Below are 22,481 nucleotides of genomic sequence, written 5' to 3'. Positions count from 1 at the left end.
GGGCGGGGCCCGATCCTCCCTCAGAAGACTCACCTTTTTTCCACTTCCAGTTAGTGGCAGCAATCCCCTGCTCCCACAAAAACCCAGGCTCCAAGTCACTCCTAAAAAGACTTAAGAATTTAGTCCCTAGCCTCCTTCTTCCTCAGACCAAAAATTCAGGCCTATTCTCCCTCCACCCCAGACGCAAATGTTCAGGTCCCAACCCCATCCACCGTCGGACTCAGGAGCCCAGAACCCCATTCCTTCCCGTCCCAGGTCCAGAAGTCCAGACTTAACCTCCCTTCCCTCAATTCAGGGCTCTGGGCCCCCAGTTTCTCTTCCCCCAGCCCCCTCCTCCAGACCCAGAGTGCAGGTCCCCAGCCCCCCTCCTCTCTCAGACCCAGGATTCCGGGTTCCAGCTCCCTACTCCCTCAGACCCAGGAGTTCAGACCCCCCAACCCCTACCTCCCCTGGACCCTGAATTCAGGTCCCCAGGCCCCTCTTCCCTTGGATTCAGCTGTCCGGGTCACTGGCCCTTTCTGTTTCAGGCCCAGAAGTCACAGCACTGATGTCCTTTCCCAAGCCTGAGGAGTTCCAGATCCTAGCCACCACTCCCCACCTCAGTGTTTCCTTTTCAGCCCCTCAGCCCCTCCTCACTCTTACACAGGGTTCCAGTGCCCTGATGCTCTGTCGGCTCCAGAGCGGGAGGAGGCGGAGCAGGAGGCGGGGATTCCCAGTTAAAAGCCTCCAGAACCTAGTACCAGGCAGACAGAGCTGAAGTATTGGGGCCTCTTCCTTTGGGTCTGAATCAGTCGGTGACCCCGCCCCCTGGATTCTGCAAGGTGAGAAGCCAAAGTTCCTAGACACAGGCATCAGGCCCCGGGACCCCTGCTCCTCCAGGACTCAGGACCCCCAATCTCAGACCCCTTCCTTCCTCAAGGTTTAGGAATCTAGCCCCTGGCCCCCTCCTCCCAAGGCTTAGGAATCTTAATTCCAAGTTCCTTCTTCCTTCAGATCCAGGGGTCTGGGACTCTTTACTCTCCCATTCCTGGGAATATAGGAATCCAGCCCCCACCACCTTTCCTCAGATTCAGAAACCTGGGGTCTGTCCCTTTTCCCTCAGACCTAAGAAGCTGGGTCCCCAGTCCCCTCCACCTGCAGGACGCAGAAGAACGGCTCCAGATGCTCTGCTCCCTTACTTCAAGTTTCTCCTAGGATTTAGGGCTCCTCCCTCCTCATTTCTCAGCCCTGACTTCTCCCTCTGCCAGATCCCACCATGGGACATCCCTCACCTGCTGCGGTCTGGACCTGGATGTTCCTGCTCTTGCTGTTGGAAGCCTGGGCAGGTGAGGGGGCCTGGCGGGAGCCTGTAGGAATGCCGTGGTAGGTGCTGGTGATGGCATGCGGGGAGATGTGAAACATGCTATCATATGTGGGAACTCCTTTGGGCTTTCCTGGGTGGATGGAGGCATGCACACATGGCAGTGGGCAGGAGTGTGTCAGGTTATGCTGCATATTGCAGGAGCACACCAAGCCGGCAGGGCTGCTTGCTGAGGGGTGCAGATATGCACAGTATTCAGGGCGTGCAGACGCATGTGGGAACATGTGGAAGCGTGCTCGGGTGTGTGACTCGGTGTGACTCATGGGCATCAATGAGTGGACGTGTGCCTCTGTGTGTGACAGCCTGTGCAACCTGGGGGCCTCACAGTCCCGGTGTGGACATGTGAGGAGGCAGGTGGAGAACTTGCTCAATGTCCTTTGGAACCCACAGTGGGTTTTCCTGGCCTCTGCCCTGTCCCAGGGGGTGACGATCCAAACCCTCTCCCTCCTGCTGCAGGACACTTGAGGGCACAGGAATCCAAGGTGCTGGGCGGCCAGGAGTGTAAGCCCCATTCGCAGCCTTGGCAGACAGCCTTGTTCCAGGGTATCCGGCTGCTATGCGGGGGTGTCCTCATCGATGACAACTGGGTCCTTACAGCAGCCCACTGTAAAAAACAGTGAGTGGATGCCTGGGGCAGAGGTGGCCTGGGACCTGGGGATAGGGGGAGAGAAAAGAGCTGGAGACTCCGCCTCTGAATGCAGAGGGCCAAGGGAGGAGGGGACTGGGGTCCCAGACTCCTGCCTGGGTCCCAAATTACTCTCCACCATTACAGGAAGTACACAGTACGCCTGGGGGATCACAGCCTGAAGAATAAGGACAGATCAGAGCAAGAAATGGCTGTGGCTCAGTCCATCCAACACCCCTGCTACAACGGCAGCAATGAGGACCACAGCCATGATCTCATGCTCATCCGACTACGTGGTCGGGCATCATTGGGGCCCACAGTGAAGCCCATCAGCCTGACGGATCACTGCCCTGAAGTTGGCCAGAAGTGCACCATCTCAGGCTGGGGCACTGTCACCAGCCCCCGAGGTAGTAGGAGGGAGCAGAGGAGCTGGCCGGCCCAGTGGACCTCAAGCCATTGGCAAAGCTTTGCCTCCAGAAGGAGATAGAGAAGGGACAGTGATTGTGTGGTTGAGATGCACAAGTGGCCCATGTTGGAAACCTGGAAGGCCAGAATATTAACAGGAGTGGTGGGAGAAAGGAAGCAAAATAGCAGATCGTTAAACCAGGTTCCCCCAAAAATGGATGCGTGAATGAGTGGGTAAAGGATGCATGCCTCCTTGGGATGCCTGTATGGCTCCATTGGTTCAGTGTCTGACTCTTGATCTCAGTTCAGGTCGATCTCAACAGCCTGACTTCAGGCCTCAACTTGGGCTCCACACCCAGCTTAAAAAAAAAAAAAAAAAAGAATGCATGCCTCCTTCATGGTGGAGACTACCATGTTCTTTTTCTTTCTTTTTTTTTTTTTTAAAGATTTTATTTATTTATTTGATAGAGAGAGAGAGATCACAAGTAGGCAGAGAGGCAGGCAGAGAGAGGGGGAAGCAGGGTCACTGCTGAGCAGAGAGCCCGATGTGGGGCTTGATCCCAGTACCCTGAGATCATGACCTGAGCCGAAGGCAGAGCCTTAACCCACGGAGCCACCCAGGCACCCCCTTTTTCTTTTTTTTTAAGATTTTATTTATTTGAGAGACAACAAGAGAGAGAGTATGAGATCAGGGGGGAGAAGCAGAGGAAGAGAGAGAAGGAGACTCCTCACTGAGCAGGGATTCCCAACTCAGGGCTCAGTTCCAGAACCCTGGGATCATGGCCTGAGCCGAAAGAAGATGCTTAACCAATTGAGCCACCCAGGCATCCCATGGAGAGAACCATGTTATGAAATCTTTCCTTGCACAGGATTTTCTATAATCTTCTTAACAGACTTAGGATATGTGGGCTCCTCAGTGGCCCAAGAAAACAAGCTCCTAAGCATCTTCTCCCTTTTGAACCTATGATTCCTGGTGCCAGAGACTGTCTTCCTTCACAACCAGAAATCCAGTCCCTTCCCCTCCCAAGACCCAGAGTCTAGGTCTCCAGCCCCCTCCTCACTCTGGACCCAAAGTCTTGACCTCCGTTGAGGTCCTCCTTTTGGGGCTTCGGAGTCCAGAAGACCCTCACCCTCCTTCACAGCGAGAACTGAGGCTCAGCTCAGAGAGGCATGTGATTCACCAGGAAATTCCAAGCAAAGACAGGATTCAGATCCCTAGCTGTCAGAACGTACTTCTAAGGGGACAATGGAATGCTGTGGAAACCCAACTGCTCATAAATCAGTCAGGTCAGTTCAAACCCTTTCCTCTGGGCAAGCCCCTTCCCATCTCTTGTCCCATTTGCCTCATCTGCAAAATGATAGATTTTTAAGGTTAGATCATAGATTTTAGGTAATAGATAGATCATAGATTTTTAAGCTCCAAAAGGGCTCTTAAATCTATTTTCTTCCTTGTATGTTCCTAGTGCTCAGGATGGTTCCTGGTACATAGTCGGTGCTTTATAAATATTTTTTGAATGAATGCATGGATGAATGAATGATGGAGCAAATGAACATACCCCTCTTTCTTAAAAAAAAAATTCTCAATTTATTTGAGAAAGAGAGCAGGGAGAGGGGCAGCAGGAGAGGGAGAAAGAGAATCTCAAGCAGGATCCCTCCCACTCAGCTCAGAGCCCAATGTGGGGTTCGATCCTATGACCCTGAGGCCATGACCTGAGCCAAAACCAACAGTCAGATGCTTAACCAACTGAGCCACCCAGCTGTCTCTGCATCCCTCTTTCAAAAAGCAATCAATGAGATTGTGAGTATACAGCTTCTGGAACATAGATAGAAGTTTCCCCCCCCTCAAGTCTATTGCTCAAAGTTTAATAAGAAAGATTAATTCCATTTTCTTTCTTTTTTAATTGAAGTATAGTTGCCACAACATTCTATTAGTTTTGTGTGTAAATATAATCATTGGACATTTGTAGACACTGCAAACTAATCACCACAATAAGTCTAGTTCCCATCTGTCACCATACAAAGTTGTAACAATATTATTGATTATATTCCCTGTGGTGTATCTTACGTGATTATTTCCACATTTAGTCATTAATTCAACATTTATTTGTGAGCATCTGGTATGCCCCAGCTGCTTTACAGTTTGAAGTCTCTATCTTATGGAGTTGCATGCTAGGTGGGAAAATAAACAATAAACAAACACGTATAAAATGAATTATTAGGTAGAGTTAAGTGCTATAATGAAATATCATGGAGAGTAAGAGGATAGGCAGTGATGGAGGGATAGTGTCTTCATTAGAGTGGTCATGGAAGGCTTCTATGATGAGGTGAATTTGGAAGAAGGCTTTAGCTGAAATTGGGGACCTGGTGGTCTGGGTTTGGGAAGATTGGAGAGACAAGGTCAGAACTGTCATAAGGGGGCACCTCCATGTCTCCCAATCACCCGATACTTAATTTGAAAATGACAGGACAAGAAATAGAAGGTAGGGTCCAACAGCCTTTCTTTAGATGTTGGAAAGAAAACAGCAGGGTCCATGGCTTTGTTTAATGTGGTGAGAAGTGATGTGTCCTGTGAAATGTGTCAGAAAACTCTCCTGGGCAGCCATGGATATACAGAAGGGAGATTAGATCCAGACAGGGACTGAGGGGGAAATGGTTGCCCTCTCTGGGAACTTACAACCTCTACCCCCTCAGAGAATTTTCCTGACACCCTCAACTGCGCAGAAGTAGAAATCTTTCCCCAGAAGAAGTGTAAGGATGTCTACCCCGGGGAAGTCACAGATGCTATGATTTGTGCAGGCGACAGCAATGGGGCCGACTCATGCCAGGTGAGTGACTTCTGAAACCCCCTTCTTCCCTTGTCCCTCACCCCCACAGTAGAAGCTCAAGGTTTGGCAGCAGGGTGACCTCAAATACTTAGTACCCAGAGAGGTTACTCCTATTTCTAGAGTGAGGAGAAAGTTCAGAGAAGGCCACACTCTCTCTGCAGGGTGTGCAGCACATGATTCAGGAACGTTGAATTGTTGCTATCATTTTCCTGGGAACCCTTGTCTTCAGGATTGGGGGAAGAAAGGGGAGGAAATAAGGGGGTAAGATGAGTTATCCATGAGGGAAAGACTCTGAGGCTAGAGGGTATGCAAGCTCCCCTGCTTCCTTCCTCAGTCCTTTGTACGAATTCTACCACTGACTAGGTAGTCCGCCACTTTTCTTTAGGACCTGACTGGGTTCCCTAGCATGGCTGCCTTGATTGGTCCCTTGGGGAGCAATGTTCTCTTGCCAGCTGGCTAGGGAATGGAGCCATTGACTTTAATGGTCCCTCGAAGAGCTCCCCATACCCAAGATAACAAATCTTGGGATTTGCCATAGATATAACACTCTTGTTCATATTGACTGCAGTTTGGGTCCACAGGGCTCCCCCAGGTTTGCCCTCTGCCCCATGGAAGCCCCACCCCTTTGCTAATGATTGGTCTCTGAAGACAATGCTTTGGTGCTTTCTTCCCATTGACCAGGAATGAAGTCATTTCCATCAGTGTCCTTCCATGAAATCTAATCTTTCGGGATGGTTTCGGTTCCATAGAGACAATGATCTCTTCTCAAAAGACTCCTGCTTTTGTCCCTTGCGTGCGCATGCGTGCATCCACAAGAATTCTGCTCCTTCCTCCTATGTTTCCTAACTGGATGCAAAGATCTTTTCACCATTGACTAGCAATGGAGATATCAGCTCAGTTCCTTCCATGTAATCATCACTATCTTCTTTCTGGATTGGATCTTTGAGACACCATTCTGTTCCCTCCTTGGTCAGATTGTTCCCCATTGCCCTAGGACATCCGGTCCATGTCCCTGTACATGAATCCCCACCCCTCTCTCTCACAACTAGGCCCGGGGCACAATGCTCTTATCCCTATTGGCTAGAGGGAACCAATCATGCTACAGAACTAGTACTAACTTCTGGGTTCAACAAGGCATCTTAGGTAAAAGTATTCTACTCTCCCCATCCAGGGAGATTCCGGGGGTCCGCTGGTGTGTGGTGGTGTTCTCCAGGGCATCACATCCTGGGGATCAGACCCCTGTGGGCGGCCCGAGAGACCTGGTGTCTACACCAACATTTGCCGCTACTTGGACTGGATCAAGAAGACCATAGGCAGAAGGGGTTGATTCTAGGACAAACTTTGGACCCTCTTCAATAAAACACAACCCACTCTGGCTCCTTGCCTGTCTGTGCTTTGGCCCTGCGGGGAGGAATGGGAGGACGGGGGTCTGCGCCTTGCTGGGAGGTCTATATAGACCAGGGCCCCTATGGCCACTCTGGCTATCACCACTGCCTGCGGTGATCCCCTTTTTCTAGAAGGGCTTGGAGGAATGGGAGGTTAATTTCAGGGGAGAAGACACACAAGGATTTCCAAGTGTCCAAATGGGCTGGCCTGCAAAAGACAGATTTGAAAGAACTTCTGTTTCATTTTTCTGAGCAGCCGAAGTGCTTCTGAGTTTTGAGGGGGAGTTCCCCTCCCCCATTATGAAATATGCAGAATGGAGGGGGGCAGGAAATACATGAGCAGCCTAAATATACACCCGTGGAACCACCACCCAGATGAAGAAATGGAACATTGGCTGCCCGCAAAACTCTTAGCGACAGATTCCTTTTCGTAGGAGCAACAGAAATCTTTCTCACAGCTCAGAGCTTTTCTGGTCTAGTGGAAGGAAATGAGTCACTGTCCAAACTGAAGTGTGGAGAAAAAAAGGCTTGGGAGCGTTTTCAACAGAACAGAGGCTTGAAGTCTGGGGGAAGATGCGTTTGGAGGGGGCAGTTATTATAAGGATATTAATGAATCACAACAGGATGGATCCTGGCTCCCCTCTGTCTGTCTCTTTTCTTTCCACCTATGTTTCAATCCTTTCTTGCTACCAAACTTCTAACTCATTTATTTGACTCTTTGACGCCCTTCTCTCCTCCATGCTTCTGCATTTTTGAGGTGTTGGCTCCCTCTTGCACTATTCCAGTCTCTCTCCTTACTTCACCACCTCCGAACTTCACCTTCAACTACCACCAACTACGTCACTGTCCCAGGATTTCCCAGATTATATTGTCATGCAAGAGAACCCAATTGGTCCAGGTCAATGGTTCTCCTTCAGCCGACCACACAATAGATTATTAAATGGCCAGTGGTTTGACTGCATTCTGGTCAGGTGACCAGTCCTATCCAATCAGTAGGTAGTTAGAGTCACCTGACAGGAGACCTCTCTCGGTCCTGAGCTGTGGGCGGTGGCAGTTCTCCACCAGCTGTGTGGGTATGCAAGAGGCATCTCATGCGTCAGTCTCTGTCCTCAGTGAAAGTCCCTGAATACTAGAAATCCTAAGGAAGTCTTTCATGTCTGATAGTAAACTCCTGGAACTTTGGAAGCATTTCTGGAGATATACTCAAGGGTCATCTCACTCTAAAGAATTGTTCTAGAATTTTACTACAAACAATTTCAGCATAGGTTAAATAGTATGGGAACCCTCCTATACCACCATCCAACTCAATCAAAACCAATCCTTTCACCTATACTACACACTTCCCTAATGTCAGAATATTTTGAAAAAGATGTTGACCATTCTATTGTTCCTAAATATTTTGTTTTATGTGTCTAAAACAGGGTATGTCAAATTAAAGCCAAGGGGCCAACTCCCAAGAGCTAAAAATAGATTTTACTACTTGATTTGATGATAGGGAGCATAAATTTTGAACTCTAATTAAGCAAGATGTTATCCCTCAAAAATAATTCCATTCTGTCATTAATAGACCTGTTGGACAAAAATTGGTAACAAACAATTATTACTGTATTTTGGGTTTCATCAATTAAAATTGGAAATTTATTTTCCAGTTTTTCTCTGTGTTGTAAGTACATAATATCCTCAATTTTATCTCATGGTCTGCAAAGCCTAAAGTATATGCTACTTGGCTCTTTTTGTCCTGATTTTTAAATTTTTTTCAATTATCTTATTTTTAAGTAATCTTTACATCCAACATGGGGCTTGAACCCACAACTCTGAGATCAAGAGTTCCTTGCTCCACCTATTGAGCCAACCAGGCACCCGTGAATTATTTGATTTTTCTTTTTCAAAATTTCTTTTCAGTGTTCCAGAATTCATTGTTTATGCACCGCACCCAGTGCTCCATGCAATATGTGCCCTCCTATTTGGCTCTTCTTTGAGAAAATTTTGCCAACTCCAGTTCTAAAATATAGGTTATTTTAAGACATAAACACCTTACATTATCAACACCTTACAGAGTTAGCAATAATTCCTTAATATCATTCAATATCCAGGTGATATTTAAATGTCCCCAATTGGGGAAAAAAAAAAACAGAGAACACTTGAAGATTGAGTTATAGTATAAAGGATGGATGTGGCTGAGGTCAAGGTGGGGGAAGAGACTGGTCCAAAATCAACCAGAAATTCAGGGATAGGATTGTTGTCTGTGGAATCTGGGAGGAAATCACAACACCAGGCATGGACAAAAGCTGGAAGAATCTACTTAGGGAACTTTTGGACAGCAATGTCAGAGCCCCAGTTAGAGCTGGCTTATATGCAAGAGGGGATGGCTGGCTTAGGTGCCTAGGAAGGTTATGGGGATGGTTCCTGATGTCAGGATATGACACAGGTACCAGAGTCTCAAGTACTTGAAATGGTGACTTAAGCCAATCAGCTCTCACACATGCTCTTGCTCTCTCTCTGCTGACACTTTCTGTCACTCTGCCTACTTCTCTCTGCCTCTGTTTTTCTTTTTGATGTGTGTGAGTTGTTTCTCATTTTGCTTGTTTCTTTCCCTCTTCTATGGATCTCATTCTAGCCTCTGTAAACAGACTTTTTCAGATGGAAGGAACATAGCAGCTACTGACACACCCAAGTAAACAAACACAGCAGAAACAAAGATCTCCATTCTCCTGGCATCTTGATATTACTCCCAGAGAAGAACTGTGATTGGTTCAGTGTGAACTGAGCCCCGCCCCCTGCTTGGTTCAATCTTTGTTGTCAAGGAGGAAGCAATGCTTTTGTTGGCTTGGCCTGGGTCAGTCCCAATGGTTGGGTGTCCAGGTGGGAGGGACTGGAGAAGTATGATTGACATTTTCACCAGAACTACGCAAAATGAAAGAGCAACTTCCCAGAAGTGGAGAGCTGTTCTTGAAAGAAGAGGGAAGGGAATCCAGGAAGTCAGAAACAATGGGCCTTCAGAACCCAAGGGGCAGAGTCAGGAGGTTCCAGGGTCAGAGTATCCAGGATCCCTCAGGGCAAGGCACAGCTAGCAGGATAACCAGATGCCAGTTCTCAGGTGTGATCATGAGGTGGAGGATGAGTCATCAGGCAATGGTTCAGGACACAGGTTTGAAGGCGAGGGAGTTATGAGGCTGGGTATCTGTGTGGGACTTCAGAACAGGTGCTGGTGCTAAACTCAAAGGGCACAGGAGGGCTGGTGTTTGGCAGTCTCACCAATAAGGGGGTATGCATCATTAATAGGCCCAGAGGGTTCCAAGTCCATTCTGAGACATATGAGACTTCAAGGATGTGTGGCAGTGTCCCTGGGAAATTTTCTTCTCAGGGTGTGAATCTGTAAAACCATGATAACAAGGGCAATCCTCAGCATTTGAATTCTGCCTCTTCTGATTCCTTAGCTATATGACTTTGCTCAAGTGATCGCACCTCTTTTAAAACTCCATTTTCTTATCTATATAATGGGGAAGACAGTCCTTACTTGGACCCATATGAGGAAAAGAGATGAGTTCTGAGAAGCGCCTTACACATCACACAGCAGCCATACAAGAAATGGAAGCTGCTTCATTCTGGATGATGGGGTAAGGGGAGCTAATATTAATTCAGGGTATGCTATGTGTACATTCACTTTATTTTCATAATTTTATTTTATCTCCCATTTACCTTCAGGAGTAAATTTTTCTCTCCCCTACTTTATTTTTTTAAAGATTTTATTTATTAGAGGGAGAGAGAGAGAGAGAGCACGCACACAAGTTGGGGGAAGTGGCAGAGGGTGAGGAAGAAGCAGATTGCCCCTCAAGCAGGAATATCAATGTGGTGTCTGCTCCCAGAACCTCAAGATCATGACCTGAGCCAAAGGCAGACACCCAACCAACTGAGCCACCAAGATGCCCCATTACTCACTTTAAAGAGGGGCAAAATGAAGCTCAGAAAAATGAAGTCACTTAACCTGAAATCACAGGGTGAGCAATTAGGATTCACACCTGGGTTGGTCTGACTTGTGAGACCAAGTTCTTTTGCTCACACCCCATCGCTGATTGGTGCAGAGATCAAGGAAAGACCGAGTCTAAGGTTGGCAAATCTGTGGATGACAGTGGTTTGCAAACTAGTATTTATTTAAGTACCTCCTGTGTTCCCTGGTCTGGGCTGGGTGTTAAAGAAAACACCAATGAACACCAGACTTGTTCCTTCTGCTCATGAAGAAGTGTTTAGCAACAAAATCAGATTAAATAATTAAGAACACAGAGAGATAGATATGCAGAACACAGCAGAGGAGAAGTTCTGGGTTTGTTAGAATGAACAACAAGGCTCCCGAGGAGTGTAGCTCCCTTCCTCTTTCTGATAGAAGGCTGATGTGGCAGGGGGCTGAAGAGGGAGTCCAGGGATAGAGATTCAGGCAGAAGATAACAAACTGGAAGTCTTGCTAAAATTCCTCTCTTTAGGAAGCTGAGAGGGAAAGATACAGATTACTGACTCGTGGGGCTATGAAGTCAGGTAAACTGGGGTCTACCTCTACTTTATTTGGGAGCCCAAGTCAGGAAGATTGACACCCCTCAAGGCCAGGGTCTTCCTGTGGAATTGGTGCAGTCAGGAGCCTGAGTTCTGGGGTCTCATTTTGGATTTAATGAGAGTAAGTTTCTCAGAAATTTTGGAAACTTAGCTTGGATTTAGTCAGTATGCGGTCAATGTTAGTATGGTGTCATTTGGTAGAATTTATTTTAGAGTTTGTGTGACGTGAAGGGTCAAGGTGGGGTGTGGAGTTGGGAAAATGAAGATGGGATAGGGAAAGAGTAGGACATAGAAGTGAATATGAAATTTCAGGTAGAAATTGTGTTGGAGATGAGATAGAGCTGGAACTGGAGTCAGAATGTCAGGATTGGGGTGAGTTGTGGAGAACTCATAGGGAGGATGTCAGTGTGGGCTTCCTGGAATATTATTATAGTTTGTGATGGACACTATGGTTTGAGTTGTGCATAGGTCAAGATTGGGACTGAGGCTATGGTGACATTCACTTTTGGGTCAAGAATGAGTTTGATTTATATTTAGGGATTCAGGGTTTGGGTCAAGGTTTAAGGTTGGTTGAGGTGTGAGTTATAGCTTGAGCTGACATTTGGAGTCAAAGACTTAGTCAAGAAATAGGTATAAATTAGACTTGGGCAAGGATAAAGCAGAATTAAGAGTTAGGTTTGGTTATGAATTGAGGTTTCAGGTTAAGACTTGGACTGTGTCAAGATTGGTGTTGAGAACTGTGTCACAGTAAGGACTAAAGTTAGAATTATGCTTGAAGCCAGAGACTGAGGTCTTTCTCACCCCCTCACAAGCACTTGATCATATCTGAACAGGTCTTCTCAATGAATGGCACCACCATGGCACCACCAACCTCAACAGACTTTGAAGACTTTTAACATCTGACTCCCTCACCACATCCTACATTTAATCCATCCCAAGGCCTGTTGATTCTCTTTCCTAAGCACATACTGAATCCATCCACTTACTGCTATCTCCACATCCTAAATGGCCTTATCTAAGTGACCTAGCAATGGTCTCCTTATGGGTCCAAAACTCCTTAAAATCTACCCTTCATATAGCATGTAGTGTGACATTTTGCAGATACAAATCTTGTTATGTCACTCTTCTGACTAGAGTCCAAGTGGTTCACCATCATCCACAGGATAAAGTCAAACTCACATAGTTCTTCATTGTCTGGTTCTAGTCAACCCTCAGTCTCTGAGCTCTATCCATAAGCCCCATTTCAGGACTTTTGTACATGCTATTTCTTCTAAAAGATGTACTCTCCAGTCCCCTCCCATTTTATTCTAGTTAATATTTACTGCTCTTTCAACTCTTATCCTATTGTCAACTCCTGGGTCCAACTCTCCGGGAAGTGCTTTCATAACACCCTGTGCCTATCCTTACAGCACACATTATATTGTAATTTAAATTTGCTTATGAATTATTTACCTATCTTTTGCCCTGCCCTGTCAGCGCCCTGAGAGAAGGGATTCTGTCCAGGTTTGTGTACCATTGTATCCTCAGCATCTAGCCCAGCCTGGCATATAGCTGGTGCTCAATATGTATTTCTTAAGTATATAAAGGATTGGATCTGAAAGACGGTGTGGGAGGGAGTCTGGGGAGAGTAGTTCTCTAGTTGGATTGGAGCCAGGAGTGGTTTATTGATTACTGTGGTTTCAAGATACAGATTCAAGTTAGAATTGGTTTGGATTCATGGTTTAGGATCAGATTTGAATTTAACTATTGAGGTCTTAGTAAGGAAGATTTTGGCTCTAGGAACCAAATATTCTGAATAAGATAGGAAACCCAAAGAAGTCTCGAGATGAATAGGCATCTATAGTTGGTTAATTCGCTAGCTCAGAGACCTCACCAAAGACCCCAATTACCTCCATGTCTCTGGCCACCTTCACTGTTTTGGCTTCGTCTTCCAGCCACTTTGCTCCATGGTTCCTGGAGGGTTGCCACAGCTCCATAATTTACATCGGGGACATCATCGGACAGAAGAAAAGAGAATTCTTCAGGTGTCTCTTTTGAAAACAAGACAGTATTTCCCAGAAGTGCCCCAGTGATCTTCCTCTCACTCCTTATTGTCCCTCATGTCCATTTCTAAACCAATCACTGGCAAGAAGAATATGGGTTTCCTGTTTGGTGCAATAAAATTTATCATCATGATAAGGACAAAAGATCATCCAAGCAAAACCAGAGTGTTCATAGAAAGGCAGAAGGAGTGAATGCCTGGGCAAGCAACAATAATGCCTATTATGGGTCAGATTATGGAACAAAGGTAGAACTGGGTTTGGGTCAGCCTTGAGATAAGATTTGGGCTGATAGCTGAGGAACCTATTACATTTTGGAGATCTGATTTAGAAGTGGGGGTCAATTCCACTTTTAGGAATTTGCCTCCAAATAATAATCAGACAATGTCCCATCTTACTAAAAGCTGAAGTCCTACATTGATCTTCAAGACTCTTTGTTCTTGGAGTCCTGTTATGTCTCTGATCTCATGGCCCGCCTTTGTTTCCCTTGCTCATTCAGCTCCACTCAAATTTCCTCCCTGTTAGAACATTCTAGTCACACCCCTTGCCTAATTTACCTGCCGTTTGCTTTGCCTGGAACTCACGACCCAGATAATTACATGGATCCATTTGCCACCTCCTTCAAGATTTTGCTCAAATGTTACCTTCATGTGGAGTCCTTCCAGTCATCATTCCAAATATTATAACCTCAGGGATCTCTGAGAGTCGAAGGACCCAATAACTCCCTATCTCTATTCCCGCTTTTATTTTTCTCCATAACACTTCCCACCACCTAACAAACAATATATTTTATGTACTTATTTTTGTATTTCATGGCCTCCACCCAGTAGGAGAGCCTCTGTGAAGGAATTTTTGTCTGCTTTATTGACTGCTTGCTGTGTCCCCAGGAGTAGAACAGTTTCTGGCAGAGTAAATGCTCAGTGAATACTTGAAAAAAGCAGAGGAGCAAAGAGGAATGTACAAAGACATTCATTCCAGCTTTATTACAATGAAAACTATCCAAAATACACCAGTTTGAAACACAGTACACAAAGCATGGTTCAACCATAGAATGGAATACTATGTAATCCTTGGGAAGGAAGGGGAAATTTTCTAAAGATACTAGGAGGAAAAATTGTCAAAGGTATTTTACAGAGAAAAAAAGTTTTTTTACATAATGCTTAAGTAGAGAGTTCTTTGTTATAAACATAACATGGTAGAAATCTGTGTATAATATGAGAACGCAGACTAAATTGATAATAGTGAGCGTTTGGTACAGTGGGATTAGGGAAAGCACTCTCTTTTAAATTCATGTCCCTATATTAGGGCTGGGAGTAGGTTCAGTCTCAAAGACACTGTGGGGATCCAGCCTGGACAAATTCCCACAAGCCGGTCTGAATTAGGGTATAGGGTGTAGGCCACCCCTGAGAGGGAATGAGGTCAAGAAAATGGCCCCAGAGGAGGCCATTCCCTGAGCTCTGCAGTACCTTGACTCTTGCTCCCACGGCCCCCCTGGGAGCCAACACCTGGTTTCATCTGCAGCAGGCACCAGACTTAGGGCCAGAATGGGCGGAGCGAACTAGCTGGGTACCGCCCGACCCTGGCCTAGAGAGGAAGGGTGAAGCAAGAATTGAGTGCGGCCAATTGCTTTCGCTGCCTCAGGGCTTCGAGATAACTGCGAGTGCAGGTTGGGGGCGTCTCAGAGCCGGCTCCTCCCGCACCCGAGGGCGCTGGGGGCGGGCGTGGGGGCGGGGGTTGTATAAGAGGGCCGCCCTCCACAGGGCTGGACACGCTTGGCTCCCAATTGAGAGTGGAGCCGAGATCACATCAGACCCTCCGGAGGTGAGAAGGGGCCTTATTCGGTGGGGGATGAAGCTGGCTCCTGCTTCTGAAAGGAGAGAGGGGGGTTGGAATCCTGGTTGTGAGAGATGAGGGACTGGAGGTCTGGAATTTGAGGTCTGTTAGGGAGAAAGGAACTGAGAATCTAGACTTGTGGATGAGAAGAGATGGGAACCCACATTTCTGAGTCCCAAGGGAAAAGGAGGTCTGGAGGCCTGGCCTCCTGGGTCTAAGTGGGGGAGGAACTGAGGATTTGGGCTTTTAGGTCTGCTGGTCTGGGCTGGGGCCCAGACCCTTGGGTCTGGTGGAGGAGGGATGGGGGCTTGGACTCCTGCTTCCTGAACTCTTTGTCCTTACCAGCCCACGCAGGAGAGACCCTTGCTCTGCCTGGCAGCCCCAGGAGAGGCTCAGAGAGGTCACCATGGCAGGATCCCTTCTCTTGTCCCTGCAGTTCCTGCTACTAACCTTAGTCCTGCGATCTGCTGGCCAAGAAGGTGAGGGCTGGACTGGGAGGTCTGACTTCACCCCTGGGGCCTCCCATTGTCCACACTGACCCTTGCCAGGGCCCCCTCTCTCCAAGGACTTCCTGGGTCAGGACCCTCCTCCTGCAGCAGCTTCCTCCCAGGGAAGGCAAGACTCTTCTACTTCCTGCCCCCTTTCTTCCTGCTTCCTTCTGACTCCCGGGGTCATCTGGCCTCCAGACCATCTCCTGCACTCATTGTCATTCCTATCAGCTTCTGGAGTTGCCTTCAGGCACGATATTCCTCCTGGTTTATGACCAGGCTCCCTCTGTCTCTCTCCATCTCCATGTCCCACTTTCTCTGCACTGTTCCTCGCTTCTGCCTCTGCATTTCTCATGCCTCTCTGTCTCTTTCCATCTTAGTCTCCAAATCCATTGGCTGCTTCTTCAGCCCGCTTGATGCTTGCTACCCATGTTTTCTTCCTTATCTCTATCCAACCCAAGGTGACAAGAGTGGGGAGAAGATTATTGATGGAGTCCCATGTACAAGAGGCTCTCACCCCTGGCAGGTGGCCCTGCTCAAGGGCGATCAGCTCCACTGTGGAGGTGTGCTGGTCAATGAACAGTGGGTGCTCACTGCTGCCCACTGCCTGATGAGGTATGTGGCAGGGACACTACAGCCCTCTCTCCGGGTCTCTGCCCCCCTCCCTCGAGGTCCCTGTCCCTTCTCCCAATCATAGTGTTTCTCTCTAAATGTCACTCTGTTCTTCCAGTGAATACAACGTGCACATAGGCAGTGATCAGCTGGGTGACAATAGATCCCAGAAGATCCGTGCCACAAAGTCTTTCCGCCACCCCGGCTACTCCACTCAGACTCACGTTAATGACCTCATGCTTGTGAAGCTAAGTAGACGAGCCAGGCTATCATCGAATGTGAGGAAAGTCAACCTGCCCTCTCGCTGTGAACCCCCTGGGACCACATGCACTGTTTCTGGCTGGGGCACCACCACCAGCCCTGATGGTGAGGCTGCCTCTGGGACCCTGGCTCCCAGCTCCCCCCCTCAGACCCTGGAGACCAGGAGTCAGACCCCATATCATGACTTGAGTGTTGAGCCTCCAGTCCCCTCTCACTTTGGGGTCCAAGGCTCTTCCTCTGTCCATCAGCACTCAAGGGGCTGCTGGCCCAGGCCTCTGACTGACCTCCCCTCCCCCCCCCAGTGACCTTTCCATCAAAGCTCATGTGCACGGATGTCAAGCTCATCTCCTCCCAGGATTGCAAGAAGGTTTACAAGGACCTACTGGGAAAATCCATGCTGTGTGCTGGCATCCCCAACTCCAAGACCAACACCTGCAACGTGAGACTCCACCCATCCCTAGCCCCAGATCCCCTGCCTTTCCCTCCATCCACAATCTGGGCCCCTGACCTTGGTGCTGAGCAATTCTTTTGTACCCCCATTGCATCCCAAGGCCAGTTTTCCTAACTCTCTCTACTCTGCTCTCTTTCTGGGGCAGTAGTGGGAGCCCAGGAGGCTGGCATGACCCTGGGGATGGGGCAGAATGGTGGCAGAAAAGATGGGGTTAGGACAGGCAGAAGGTGAGTGAGGTACTGGCTTCAAGCCCAAACTTCAAGTAGATCCAAGATAAATCACATTCTACTAATGAAACATTAAAAAAAAATTAAATCCATGTGAAAAGTCCATGATGAACAAAATGCCAGAATTTTCGATGAAGAGCCATCAGTCTTACTGAATTGTTCATTTACCTCAGGCTACAGTAATGGTGCAGCACAGCACTGGCCTGACACTGTCTTTATCTGAAGTTGAGATACCGTGCTCATCATGGACTTTCTCATACTAAATCCGAGTTTTCTCAATCATTACATTAAAATATTATTTACTGCAATTATTGAATCTTTGTGCCTGGGAACTAATGTCTCCTCCACTTTATCCCAGTCCTGGTTTTAGGGAAGGAACTATCTCTCCCCCTTCTCTTTGTTCCCCCTTTCCTCATCTTTTTAACCTCCTCTCTGTATCTGAATGACATTGTCTTCCTCTCTTTGTGTGGGATCGATCTCTCTCTCTCTGCCCGGTCTCCGCCTGTGTCCAACTCTGCTCCTTCTTCGCCCCCTGCATTTCTGCTTCTCTGTCGCCCTCTTCCTTTTGCCTTCTCCTCTCCACCCTTCTTTCAGTATCCCACTCTCTTTGCTCACATGTACCCCTCCAGCCTTCAGGGGAGGTGGGATGGTGTGTGTGAGATATTGGGGCGGAATGGGACAGGGATGTCCGTTCTAGAGAATGGGCGGTGCGGCTCCCCTTTTTTCCCTGGTGAGGGCCGGCTTCATGAATATGCAAGCTGCGCAGTGGCATAGAACTTCACACTCGGGGAGTCCCACACAAAGGAGTTAGCGCACTTCTGTTGCTGTCTTGGATCTCTTAATAATTTTTGAACACAGTGGCCGCATATTCATTTTGCATTGTGGTTTTTGAATTATATCACCTGTCCTGCCCTGCTTTCCAGGGCCAGTCTTTCCCCACCTTTCATGTGCAAAGGTCATGTACCCAGTCTCTGGAGATAACACTCCTTCTCCCTCTGGCTTGGCGCCAAGTCCTTAAAGGTGAAAAGTAAATGGGGCTCTGACCCCCCAGAAGCTCCACCTCCTTCCCGGTGATTGGTCCCATTGACCCGGGCTCAAGCCCAACTCTTCAGAGAGCAGGTTTGTTCTCTCCATGACAACACTAACTTCTGTTCTCCCATTGGCCCCCAGAGACCTTGAGTCTTTCCCATTGGCCAGGGTGGAAGTCCATGGTCTGCCCACAAAGACATGATTAACTTCCGACCGTAGACAGGTCTGTCTGTGGTGCTTGCTCTGAAACTGAAACTAATTTGCTCTTTTTTCTCCAGGGTGACTCAGGAGGACCACTGATGTGCAAAGGTACCCTGCAAGGCTTGGTGTCCTGGGGAACTTTTCCTTGTGGCCAACCCAATGACCCAGGTGTCTATACCCAAGTCTGCAAGTATGTCAAATGGATAAAGGAGACCATGAGAAAGCATCGCTGATCTCTGCATGCCTCCCACCTCTCCATCCATACACCCTCAACAAGAAATTCACAGAAATAAGGACGTGATGAACTGTAGTCATATTTGACTTTACCTTTCCTCAAAGACAAATTTAAACCTCAGCAATACGACACGTGTGTAAACCAATCAAGTTAGCAAAGACTTAAAACCAGCATGAAACACAAAAACCTCAGTGCTGGTAGAGATGCAGTGAAACCAGCACTCTCAACTGATGGAACTGTAAATCGTGTCATTTTTGCGGAAGGCCGTTTTGCAAGGTGGATTGAGACACTTGTTGATCCTGTGACTCTAGTTGAGGAAGATACTACTCAAAAAAAGAGGGGAAAAAAATCCAAAGTGTAGAGCAAGGTTTGAATTCATCACATTTTTTATCATAGCAAAACAGTGGAAACACTCAACATGTCCCAGATTAGTGGATTGTTTATGTAAACAATAGGCCTGTTTGGGACAGGGATATTAGGAAGCTGTTAAGGATAATAACTTTGCAGAATTGTTAGTGTTATGCAAGAATGTTTGTTATATCATGGAACATGAAAAAAGAAAGATACAAATGTGTGTGTAACTCTAGCTGTGCAAAATGAAATGTTTACAGAATAAAATCTGAAATACTAACACATATGAACTGCATTTGGTGGTAGTTGGGGGTGCCTCCTTCCTTTCATTTATGTTTCTGTAGATGTGCACTTTTGTAACTTGAAAACAAAAGTGGAAAATCTCTGAAGATCTAAGGCTGGGGAGGAGGAATCTCCTGCCTAGTGACCTGTTTCTATCCATTTCCCAGATTTCAGTTTTCTTCATCTGTAAAATGGGTTAGAGAGTGGAAGAGCAGGTCAAAAGGGAAGAAGGAAGAGTGAGGGAGGAGAAAATAAGTCTGTTTCATTGGGGTGGAAAGGGATACGCAAGTGTTCCTGAGATTTTCACAGGTGGCAAACCAGGAGAGAGGGATATTTTAAGGAAGGATAGGACTGGCAGGTGGATGGGACACCAGGGTCCCACAGGAGCCCACCCAGAATGAGAAAACAGCATCCTGGGTGCTAGGGGAAGATGGGGGTGGAAATCTGGGTCGGTGGGCTCCTATTCTCAAAGAAGGCAGGGAAGGGGACTTCTGGAAGGGAGGAAGGAGGAGTCCCCTGTGACTCAGAGCCTGGCCATGTTCTTGGCTTCCTGCCATCAAAGGCTCCCTGGGCAGTCACACCTCAGACGCTGCTGACAGAGGGATCCTCTCCAGCCCAGGGATCACCCTCCTGCCTGTCTTTCCAGTTTCTCCCTCAGAATTCTCAGCCAGTGTCCTCCAGATCCTTCCACTCCTCATGTCATCTCCCTGAGAAGTCTCTCCTAGTTCTCCATTCCTCCATCCCTTCACATATTGCAGAAACCCTGCAGCCACGAACTCCCTGCACACAGGAGGCTAAGCCCCTTCCTGGCACAAAACATAGGAATCTACACCCTAGACCCTCCTCCGTCATACCTAACTTTCCTGCCTCCAGCACCTCCCCGCTCAGACTCATGGGTCCAGACCCTTGACTCTTCTTGCCTCTAGATCAGTGTCAAAGAATGTCGAGGGTTTTTAGCCATCTGTCCCCGTGAAGATCCATCAACTTCCCCTTCCCCCAGCAAACAACCTCAAATCAATATTCATCTAAAGTTCGAAAAAGTAATCAAATTACTTTTAGTACAATGCAATTGTACTAAATCAGCCTGGAGACACCTGGCCCTTCCTCTTGGCAGCTACTGCATACAAGTCTGGAGGTGGGTTGGTTTGCAATGACTTGGGATAGCACTTCTGTTGGATTTTTAAAAATAACTTCCTTTCTTTTTGGGCAGACAGTACAACATAGTAGTCAAAGACACTGACTCCAGAACTAGGCTTCTTGGATTCCAGCCCCACTTCGGGTACCTGTCAGCTACTTGCACATCACTTCCCCTTTCCCCTTCCTTCATCCTTGAAGTGAGAGAAGTAACACCTATTTCCCAGGTCTGTTATGAAGGTTAAATAAATTTAATATTCAGAGAGTACTAGAACATTGCCTGACATAGAATAAGCTTTCAGTGAGTATTGGTTCTTTTCATCTGTGATTTCCAGCACTATTTCCTGCTTGCACTCTCATAAAGTTTTCTTATAACACATTTTCTTTATTGAAGTCTTTTGTGGAGCATGTCAGCTTGGGGGAAAATCCCTTAAATAATAATGTGTGGTACATGGCAGGAGCAAAACCTAAAAGGACACTGACAAAAGCCTGCAGTTGGGCACTTTATTCTCTCTTAAGAGGCTCTTAGAGGTGGAGTTCCTCGCCATCTATCACCTCCCTCCTTTCCCACGAGGCTCTCAACAACTCCTCCCAAACCCTCCCATCCCCTATTATGCTAAGGGACATCCAGCTGCAGTGCCAAAAGATGGGCCATGTCCATCTCCATGTTGGAAGCTGAGTTCCAATCCAAAAGATCCCACCATTTCCTGGTGTTGGACATTGAGCAATTAACTTCCTTCTCTGAATCTCTGTGTTTTTTTTTGTAAAATGGGAGTGGGTGTAATGAAGACATTTTAGTCATTTGGCCAACATTTCCTAAGGCTTCCTCTGGGCCAGGTCCCGTGAGGGCACCTGGGACACAGGAGGGTGAGTCAGCTTCAATGCCTATCCTCAAGGAGCTCACCACCCAGTAGGAGAGATAGATATGAATCCACATGCTCACGGTCCAGGGTGACTTGAGGGTTGCACCTGCTATGGGAACTTGGGTGAGAGAGTGACTAACCCAACTGCAGGGGGTGGGAGTTGGGTGGTGTTCAAGGGAAGGTTTCCAGAAGGAGATGATGTCTAAGCAAAGACTTGAAGGACAAGTTGTGGTCAGGAGAAGGTGAGAAGTGCATTTGGAGAGGGGGAATAGCATGGATGAGGCCCAGAGGTGAGAAAGCAATCTTCCCAGCTGGAACACGAGACCCGTGGGCAGAGCTGGGCTGTGCACTGCGGCAGCTGCTCACCTTGGTGGCTCCTAACTTGTGGAATGTGGCAAGTTCCAACTGACACGTGCTGTGAGGGGAAGGCATATCAGATTCCAAACATTCACTGCACACAAAATAAGAAGACAAACTATCTTTAATATGTTCTTATTTTGGTTTCACATTGCAATTTTGGATGTATTGGACTAAATTAAATACTAAGATGAACTTCTGTCTCTGTTTTTACTATTTTCTTCTTATTTTTTAAGTAGGGTTAGGGTTAGCTCAACATGGGATTTGAACTCACGACCCTGAGATCAAGAGTCGTGAGATCAAGAGTTAGACGTTTAACCAACTGAGCCACCCAGGCATCCCATCCTTTTACTATTTAAAAAAATGGCTACTAGAAAATTGTAAAGTGCATTTGTATTTGGCAATATATTTCTATGTTGTGGATGCTGAAGGTCTTCCAACAGCCAGCTGAGCGGATGGGACTTTGTCGCAGGGGTAATGGGGGAGCCAGGGCAGTGTTACGAGCAGGAGAGGGGCACAGTCAGCTCTGGGTGCAGGAAGGGCCCTCTGGGGTCAGGTGAAGGATACAGAGAAAGGGGAAGAGCCCAAGGTGATGGTCCAGGTGGGAGAGGAGCAGGTCTGGGCTGGCGCTAGGGTCATGGCGATGGAGAGGAAGGGCTGGGCCAGGCTGTAAGGGATCCAGCTAGGTGTTCAGGAGGATGGTGGGTTCTGAGAAGATGCCCAGTTCAAGGGGAACATGGGTATGAAGGGCCTGGGGGAAGTTGGGGACAGAGGAACAACCGGAGAGTATGTCGAATGCCAAATATTGATTTTCATCCCCCAGTGCCAGGCCTGAGCTGGTGCTGAGATGGACATTACTGATATCAGTTGTCCTTATCTCCAGTGACTTCCTCACATTTTCCTCCTCATGCCCCATGCTCATCACATCCATCCTCCTCTCCCTCCCCACGGCTGCCACATGCCAGGCTTTCTT

The 22,481-nt window shown here is 47.5% G+C and overlaps 2 protein-coding genes across 6 annotated transcripts; both read left to right on the top strand.

The window, feature by feature from the left end:
• The first annotated feature begins 684 nt into the window (after nt 1-684).
• Nucleotides 685-6,586, top strand: KLK8 (kallikrein related peptidase 8). 2 transcript variants are annotated; one of them, XM_032325984.1, is made up of 6 exons: nt 688-821; nt 1,248-1,325; nt 1,817-1,976; nt 2,133-2,392; nt 5,082-5,215; nt 6,387-6,586. In XM_032325984.1, the coding sequence occupies exons 2-6, from the start codon at nt 1,256-1,258 to the stop codon at nt 6,540-6,542; spliced, it is 780 nt and encodes a 259-aa protein (XP_032181875.1). In that variant the 5' UTR covers nt 688-821; nt 1,248-1,255; the 3' UTR covers nt 6,543-6,586. The 2 variants fall into 2 exon arrangements, with proteins under 2 accessions (XP_032181876.1, XP_032181875.1); XM_032325985.1 differs by lacking the exons at nt 1,817-1,976; nt 2,133-2,392 and having other exon boundaries at nt 685-821.
• Nucleotides 5,104-19,137, top strand: KLK7 (kallikrein related peptidase 7). 4 transcript variants are annotated; one of them, XM_032325976.1, is made up of 7 exons: nt 9,651-9,748; nt 10,111-10,217; nt 15,363-15,496; nt 15,967-16,120; nt 16,236-16,483; nt 16,681-16,817; nt 18,364-19,137. In XM_032325976.1, exons 2-7 carry the CDS (start codon nt 10,141-10,143, stop codon nt 18,517-18,519), a joined length of 906 nt encoding a protein of 301 aa, XP_032181867.1. In that variant the 5' UTR covers nt 9,651-9,748; nt 10,111-10,140; the 3' UTR covers nt 18,520-19,137. The 4 variants fall into 4 exon arrangements, with proteins under 4 accessions (XP_032181869.1, XP_032181867.1, XP_032181866.1 ...); XM_032325975.1 differs by having other exon boundaries at nt 10,107-10,217; XM_032325978.1 differs by lacking the exons at nt 9,651-9,748; nt 10,111-10,217 and adding an exon at nt 5,104-5,215.
• The last annotated feature ends 3,344 nt before the right edge of the window (nt 19,138-22,481 follow it).

This window comes from Mustela erminea, chromosome 19 (assembly GCF_009829155.1).
Source record: "Mustela erminea isolate mMusErm1 chromosome 19, mMusErm1.Pri, whole genome shotgun sequence".
In the NCBI taxonomy this organism is placed as follows: domain Eukaryota; kingdom Metazoa; phylum Chordata; class Mammalia; order Carnivora; family Mustelidae; genus Mustela; species Mustela erminea.
This window is presented reverse-complemented; position numbering and strand designations above follow the sequence as displayed.

What these genes read in the sequence shown, in the direction of transcription:
- KLK7 (XM_032325976.1), top strand. Translation starts at nt 10,141, where the DNA reads ATGAGTTCTGAGAAGCGCCTTACACATCACACAGCAGCCATACAAGAA. An exon ending in CACCACCACCAGCCCTGATG is followed by an intron (nt 16,484 to 16,680) that starts GTGAGGCTGCCT and finishes TCCCCCCCCCAG; the next exon opens with TGACCTTTCCATCAAAGCTC. An exon ending in CCAAGACCAACACCTGCAAC is followed by an intron (nt 16,818 to 18,363) that starts GTGAGACTCCAC and finishes TTTTTTCTCCAG; the next exon opens with GGTGACTCAGGAGGACCACT.
- KLK8 (XM_032325984.1), top strand. Translation starts at nt 1,256, where the DNA reads ATGGGACATCCCTCACCTGCTGCGGTCTGGACCTGGATGTTCCTGCTC. An exon ending in CACTGTCACCAGCCCCCGAG is followed by an intron (nt 2,393 to 5,081) that starts GTAGTAGGAGGG and finishes CTACCCCCTCAG; the next exon opens with AGAATTTTCCTGACACCCTC. An exon ending in ATGGGGCCGACTCATGCCAG is followed by an intron (nt 5,216 to 6,386) that starts GTGAGTGACTTC and finishes CTCCCCATCCAG; the next exon opens with GGAGATTCCGGGGGTCCGCT.